This window comes from Salvelinus namaycush, chromosome 16, assembly GCF_016432855.1.
Source record: "Salvelinus namaycush isolate Seneca chromosome 16, SaNama_1.0, whole genome shotgun sequence".
Taxonomy (NCBI): domain Eukaryota; kingdom Metazoa; phylum Chordata; class Actinopteri; order Salmoniformes; family Salmonidae; genus Salvelinus; species Salvelinus namaycush.
The window spans coordinates 14,101,027-14,108,997 of record NC_052322.1 but is presented as its reverse complement, the minus strand read 5'-3'; the positions used below and the strand labels follow the sequence as shown (position 1 = coordinate 14,108,997).

At 44.4% G+C, this 7,971-nt stretch overlaps 1 protein-coding gene across 1 annotated transcript; it reads right to left on the bottom strand.

Moving 5' to 3' along the window:
* Positions 1 to 2,152: 2,152 nt before the first annotated feature.
* Positions 2,153 to 7,941, bottom strand: LOC120061023 (zinc finger protein Eos-like). Its single transcript, XM_039010510.1, has 8 exons — positions 7,624 to 7,941; positions 6,539 to 6,593; positions 6,189 to 6,299; positions 5,109 to 5,399; positions 4,780 to 4,947; positions 3,753 to 3,911; positions 3,389 to 3,526; positions 2,153 to 3,264 (listed from the first exon to the last, which is right to left on the bottom strand). The coding sequence occupies exons 2-8, from the start codon at positions 6,576 to 6,578 to the stop codon at positions 2,318 to 2,320; spliced, it is 1,854 nt and encodes a 617-aa protein (XP_038866438.1). The 5' UTR covers positions 6,579 to 6,593; positions 7,624 to 7,941; the 3' UTR covers positions 2,153 to 2,317.
* Between the last annotated feature and the right edge of the window lie 30 nt (positions 7,942 to 7,971).

Genomic DNA, 7,971 nt, shown 5'->3' with positions numbered 1-7,971 from the left:
TATAGGCCATTTATAACTGTTTGTAGTCTTGTGGCACATAATAACGGCACAATTGCCAGAAAACATTTGTTTTTTAAAAAGTTTGTCCAAGTATTTTTTGCTCAGAGATTTCGAGATCCTCTGTCCAACATTCATCACTCAAACTCCCCCATCGGATATATCTATAGTTATGCACATGCGCAAAAGGGAATTATTTACAATTATAAATGGGGTTCGAGCCCTGAATGCTGATTGGCTGAAAGCCATGGTATACCATGGGTATGACAAAAATGTACTTTTATGTTGGTAACCAGTTTATAATAGCAATAAGGCACCCTGGGGGTTTGTGGTATATGGCCAATATACCATGGCTAACGGCTGTATCCAGGCACTACGCGTTTCGTCATGCTTAAGAACAGCCCTTAGCCGTGGTATATTGGCCATATACCATACCCCTCGTGCCTTATTGCTTAATCAATCATAGCAGTCAAATAAATGAAATCGACAGCCATTGATGGAAAATTATCTGGCGAGTTTAATAAGGACAAATGATCTTTTCTCTTGCGATATATTCAAATTAGTTTATTCGGAAAAAAATATTATTTAGATTAAAAAAAACGATTTAGCTTCTAACGTAGTTACAAGTTACGTTGATTTGTTGATTTTCCTTCTTAATTGGCTGGATAACATTATGAGAAAATAGTTTATTGTATAAATGTGGAAACTCCTCTCTTGCTGTAAAAAAAAATGTTGGCCTAGTTTTCAGGCCTTTTGGGGGGGTTTTCTGGTCATGGGGCTAGAGATTTTAGCTAGACCTGGCAACCCTGATTGCCTCTGTTGCTGCTTGAGGTTACTTCACAGTTCATACATAATTAATTTGTCATCACACAGTGGAAAGGATAAATGAATGAGAAACTGATAAGCACATTCATACGTCCTAGAATTATCCTATGTACATCAAGTGCATTCATAGTACAATTTGATTTGAGGTTTTTTAAGATACCCATACATTTGTTTGCCATTTTTCACAGGAGGATGCAAACAATGACTAAACATTTCACATAAAATACTGAATTTGGTCTCAAACGTTGTACACTCCACACACTGCAAAAACTCAAATACATTTAGAGGTTTTCGGTTGCTTTAAAATCGCAGGAGGTAATGTTTTCTGGATTAATGGGTTGCTTGTGCTGTGGCTGGACAAGATTTGGGATATAGCTGACCACATCTACCAAAACTATGCTAAACGCACACTACAACATACAGATATTCACATAACTATACAAAAGTAGAGACTCTTCGATAGACTGAAATATTTTGTAAGTGCTTTTCTCACTATTCAGTTTCCATTTGTGCAAATGGAGTCTACCCATCAAAGTAGTCCTCGTTTCCTGGACCATTCAGTGCAAAATTACAACATTCTGTGGAAGTTGACATCGAGTCACCTCTGTAAAATTGGGATGGAGATTACAAGACATGACATATTGTCAGTCACAATATGGTCAATGAAGCACCCATTTTAAGTGGAGGGAAAGACCAATACATTACTCAATTCTGTAGATGGCCCGTCTCATTAAGAAAATCCTATAAAACACTGTTCATCTGGTGTGCAGAGCATTCTTGTACAAAGTCATAATTTAAAGCGTTACAATATAATTTATCAGTGCAATACAACAATCTCAGAAAACAAAACCCTCCAAAGGTAAAAGTCATTTCACTTCACACTATTATCACATTTAAGCAAAGAATCTAAAAGTGAAATCCTCAATCGCATTTGACCACCTCAGTCAACTCCTATCTATCACTGGATGGTTCAAGAGTCTGATCTGCACCGGAATTATAAGGCTCCTATTAACTCTCTACTTCTCCACCCCTGAAATCTGTAACCATCCACAGTAAACGATCCACGTCACCTAAATATTGAAGTGCCCTTAAACAGGATATTTTACGTTCATCATAATCTCCTTTACACATGATCACGTACTCTAAAAATAATAAAATGAACGGTTTGCTGCTATGTAACAGTTAAGGCAATGTGTGTCTGTCTCTGTGTAACGTGGTGCAGAACAAACCTGAGCCCATGTCTTCTTAAAGCAGCAGACACCTCCCTCCCTCCCTCCCTCCCTCCCTCCCTCCCTCCCTCCCTCCCTCCCTCCCTCCCAATTCGCTCCCACCTCTACCCTTGGCCTTAATGATGTGAATTGATCTGTAAGGTGGAAGCAATACAGTGAAAGCTCCCCCAGTACACTGATTATCCCTATCCAGACCCTTCAGATGTGTAAACATTCAAGGGGAAGGGCCAAGTTGGGACCGAATCTCCTCTTTAACCCCCCCCTCCTCAGCCCACCTGGTGCTCCCCGCGGATGATGTGCGAGGTGAACTGGTAACGGCCCTGGCTGTGGTGCCCACAGACGTTGCACTGGAAGGGCTGGCGGAAGCCGTGGCAGCCCATGTGGATGGTGAACATCACGTGGTCCAGGAAGAACATGCGACAGTGCTCACAGCTGAATGACCGCACCGCTCGCCCCTCCCCGTCCACCACCTGTATAGAAGCCTCCCTGGAGATGGACGGTGACCCTAAACCGGGGGTCCCCGATCCCTTCACGCTAGTTGGGATGGTGGTGATGATGATGGGCACGGGGCAGGCCCTGTCCCCTCTCTCCCTTTCTATGTCTGGGTCGTTGGCCTGGCTGGGGTTGGGACGGAGATGGGTGCGGCTGCGGAGCAGGCCTGGTGTTGGGTAATGTAGATGAGGGAGGAGGTGGGGGTTGTTGGAGTTGCTGGTTGGAGCTGTAACCCTGGTGCTCTGCTGCTCCTCTGCTGTGCTCTCTGTGTCGGACTTGTCTTTGAAATCGTGGCAGCCGTTGCTGGGGCCGTTGCTGGGGCCGTTGCTGACAGTGAGGCTGTGGATGTTGCTGTGACCTGAGGGTACGTTCTTGTGTCCCTCACCTGCTTCCCGTCCAGCGAGCTCCACAGACACGGCCACATCTCCAGCTCCACCATTGACCTGGGGACCCAGAGGAGTCCGGTGGCTGTAAACAGAGCTGATGACTGGGCTGGAGTCGGACAGGCAGGCAGGGTAGGGGAGGGCCAGCTGAGGGGGCTTAGACCCAGGGTCCTCACCACCTTCACACCTGCGGAGGAACCTGCCCCCAATCCTTGCTAACCCTGTAGCACCAGCTTCTCCATCAAGGTCAGAGTGCAGGTCCCCATTCTTATCCTCTTCAGGGTCAGGGGATAGTTCATAAGGTAGATCACGGTTGTTGAGCCTCATGTGCTTTTCTCCTGTAAAGAAGGACACATCAGTGTTGACGACCTCAGGTTCATAGGACTGTATCATCATGTTAAAGCAATGTTGAGCTTCAATACCTTCAGGAACATGGAAATATATAAACAGGAGAAAACTCACCCAGAAACTTCTGTGGTGTGGACCTCTTGCGTTTGGTGACGCTGTTGACCAGCCTGTGTATGAAGGACTGTTTCTCAGTGGACGGCTGGAGGACAGGTTCTGGCTCAGGGATCAGCTCCATGCCTGGGGACTCCTCCCCTACACAAAACACAGCAGACTCTGTTCAAATAGACACTACATTGACATAATACTGGAAAAACAGTCTTCTGGGTCACAGTACATTGACTGGGCCAGTGAGCTCAGATTGAACTAACACAAAATGAAGGAGCACAGTGCATTTCAGCATGTTTGTGTCGTGTGGATGATGACAGAGTCAATGTGTGTTACCCTGTACATTTCACATTACGATGTGTGTGTATGTTACCCTGTGTAGTGGGGTCAGTGCTGAGTGCTGGCTGATGGTTCTGTAGACTCTTTAGGTAGTTCTGGCAGCGTTCAAGGTGTTCCTCCAGGGTACTCTGCTGCTTGTAGCTACGACCACAGTAACTGCATTTGTAAAGTTTACCCACTGTCAGAGAGGGCACTGCAGCACAGAAACACAGCGATTCATGGGTCAATCAATGGGTAATGCATCCTTCTCTTTTGGTCTGTTTTGGTAAAATGAGGTCTACAAAATATGACAAAACTACTGATTGTTTCCTAGGGAAGTTAGTTATTCCTGCAAGTAAGTCAAATAAAAAGATACATGTAGTTGTGCATAATTAGAGTTTTATTCAATCATTCAGTACTAGTTCATGACCTAGTCGTTACACTATGTACTCCCCCTTCTCCGTGAATTCCCGAAATTGTTCTCTGTTCCACGCCTACGGCGGTAAAAAACACTCGACTCTCCACCGCAACGTTCCACCTTACCAAGCAGTCGGAGAAACTGACGTCATTTCACCGAAATCCGACGTTGTGCAAGTTTGCTTTCTTCGAAAATGAACCTATTTGTTCAGAACAGCAAGGCAGAGACCCACCAGGGCTTGCCTGTCTCTATCAACAACTGTTGAATGCATGTCTACATTAAATTGAAAAACACCAACAGGACATCCTGTTTTGAATAGTTTTAAATGTCATTTCTTGCACGTGGTAACTTACATTCCTGTAAAGACAATAGGTATCTATTTCCTCTGAGCCTCACTCTAGAGCTAAATTGACTTTTCTAATGCAATCACATGCATTGTGCTATAGATTTGTACTTTTTTCTAGATGCAATATGAGCAAAATGTAGTACGAAGTGCAGACACCTAATACTGAGAAGTGATGATATTACAATACTATTACATTACATAGTGAGCTAATACCTTGTTACAGGTAGAGGATCTATTCCCCATCTGGTCCCACTTAGAGCCCAAATGGTCTCACCAGTTTCCTGGCTTGACATTAGAAAGCAGGCTACTGTGTCTTACCAGTGTGTGTGCGGATGTGTCCAGAGAGTGCGTCCCGGCGGCGACAGGCGTAGTTACAGAAGGGACATTTAAAGGGTTTCTCTCCAGAGTGCAGCTTTGTGTGGCGCAGCAGGTTCCCCTTCTGGGTGAAGGAGGCTCCACACTGGTTACACATGAATGGACGCTCACCTGACAAAATACACACACACACACACAATTCATTCCTCGTTATCCATGTCAATACTATCAAGTTGTAGCAAGGTAGTCGATCCATATCGAATCACCGTTTTTACAGCTAAGCCAAAGGAGTGTGGTCTATGAGGTCTAACCTGCAGTCTATTCATCCTCACCTGTGTGGCTGCGTTTGTGCACTGTTAGTACATTGGGCCCGATGCAGACCATTCCACACACGTCACATTGGAGCTTACAATTGGGCAGTCGGATGGGACCAGCAGATGCAGGCTGAGGACTGGCCAGCTCCCCGTAACCCTTTCCTGGTCCTCCCCATACCTCACTCCCCTCTTCTGTCTTGTCCCCTCTTTCATCCCTCCACCCATCATCCCTCTCTCCATCTCTTCTCTCTGGCTGTGGAGAACCTGCAGACTCATTGTCACTGTAGAGTTCTATCTTAATGGAGCTCACTAAGGAAAGTGGAGACAGGCGAGAGACGCTTTGTTAATAATCATCAGAACTTAGCATACGGAAACATATTTCTTAAATTGCACGGAAGTAAATCTTTATATATTAAAATACCGATAAAAATGTATCGTATGGAAATAATTCCTCAAGGGAGATAACTGCCCACTGACTTCTTTCAGTCAGTTTTGCTTGTGATATATTAAATACAGTACAGTCAATAGGTTACCGAGATCGTAGATAGGAGACAAACATTGAGTATACAAAACATTAAGAACACCTGCTCTTTCAATGACATAGACTGACCAGGTGGATCCAGGTGAAAGCTATGATCCCTTAATGATGTTTCTTCAATCCACTTCAATCAGTGTAGATGAAGGGGAGGAGACAGGTTAAAGAAGGATTTTTAAGCCTTGAGACAATTGAGACATGGAGTGTGTATGTGTGGGCAAGACAAAATATTGAAGTGCCTTTGAATGGGTTATGGTAGTAGTACACCCGTTTGTGAAGAACTGCAACGCTGCTGGGTTTTTCACACTCAACCGTTTCCCATGTGTATGAAGAATGGTCCACCACCCAAAGAACATCCAGCCAACTTGACACAACTGTGGGAAGCATTGGAGTCAACATGGGCCAGCATCCCTGTGGAACGCTTTTGACACCTTGTAGAGTCCATGCACCGATGAATTGAGGCTGTTCTGAGGGCAAAAGGGGGGAAGGGGGGAGGTGTTGCCACTCAATATTAGGAAGGTGTTATTAATGTTTTGTACACTCAGCGTATAGCGATGACTGACCACTAAGAGATCTGTTTGGAGAGGACTGTTTACAGTTTGGAGTGGTCAATGTTGGAAACCTCAGACCTCCACAGAAATCACCTCGCTCCTTTGCTGACTCTCCTCCATTGCCTGTGAAGACACACGTACGCACACGTACGCACACACACATACACACACACACACACACACACACACACACACACACACACACACACACACACACACACACACACACACACACACACAGTATGCACTTGTATTCCATGTACTGAACCAGGCCTAAACATAATTAGACCAATTGTGTTACTTCTAAAAAAGAATTTTTGGAATAAGTCTAGCACAAGAAACATCCACTGTTTTTCCCATACCTGACATATATGAAAATCCATTGCAGTCATCAGCATTCATTTTCTCACCAGCTGACTATGGCACAGAGAGAAAAACAGACAAGTCAGAGCAATGATGTTAAATGTATTCTTTATAGCAGCTTTCTTTTTCAAATATCTGACTGCAGTAAATGCAGTAATAGATTGTTTGACACAAGTTTGTATTGTCTGTCTAACTGGCACTTTTCTCTAGTCTATCTAGATTACCTATACTCAGTTGCCAGGAAATGCACATATGAGAAGTTCAACATTTATAGTCAGTGCTGAAGTGTGACACTTGAACTCTCCTCCCTCCTCCACCACATACCCAGGAAATGTGGGGTATATGTTTTATCACATTTCTCTGGTTTATCATCATGATAAGTAAATCAATTATTACATTGTATTATTTTCATGTATTTTAAATGTTACATGGATCTTCTAATCAGACCCAAATGTAACATTTTGGTTACTGAGTGATCCTGGTGAGGCCAATATAAAGCTATCCATCCATCAGCAAGAGGATGGACAGTCTACCCCCCAGCCTTTGGTACCGCCGGTACGCCAATCATATTAATGGAAGACATTCCTTGGGTGAATTCATTATGGAAACCGTTAAGTCTTTAGAACCAAACAGAGCAAAACGAGAGTTTCTGTTAGACAAATTCAAGTAGGTCCCTCCCCTTTTCGTTCCGTTTAAGAAACGTTTTTCAACAGAATCGGCGGAATGAATACGCCCCTGACATTCGTTTCGTGTTGCCATGTCACTGTGCTGGCTTTGATGGAACAAGCTGATGATGGAACGTGACAGGTTAATAAGGGCGCGATAAATTAATATTGGTGCAAACAAGCATCAAAAGTCAACACAAATGCCATTTAGATGGGCACTTCCCCGATTGATGCAGCTGTCATCCGAAAATGACATGTCTGTGAAACTAGCGGAATAATGTTTCTTCTGAGACGTTGCTATGGCACCCACCACCCGACAAATGCTGTCCACCTGAACTAGCCCGAAACATATCCTTGCCAAAATGTCACTTTCTTTGATTAAACGCTGTTGTTAACAAGTGCATCACCCTCTTCCTTACCTGACGAACGACTATTGTTGTCGTTTTTAAATGTCAGAATATCTGTTTGTTGTCTCCGGCGACGGCAGCATCTCCGGATATAAATATTACCTGACAACTTCCGGGCCCATGTTGAGCCCGATGCAATCCGGGCTCCTTGGGACGTCCATAAACCATTGAAGTTGAAATGTAAATGGGTAAGGGTTATGGTTTATAGGGTAGGGACGTCCCAAGGAACACGGATAGCACTGACCGCTGGCATACAGGCCGAATAGCCTACAACAGATTGGGCGCGTTCCTCTGCCCAGGCGTTGCTGACGCATACCAGGTCTTACAACGCCTGGATAGGTTTTACCCACTGGCTAACCA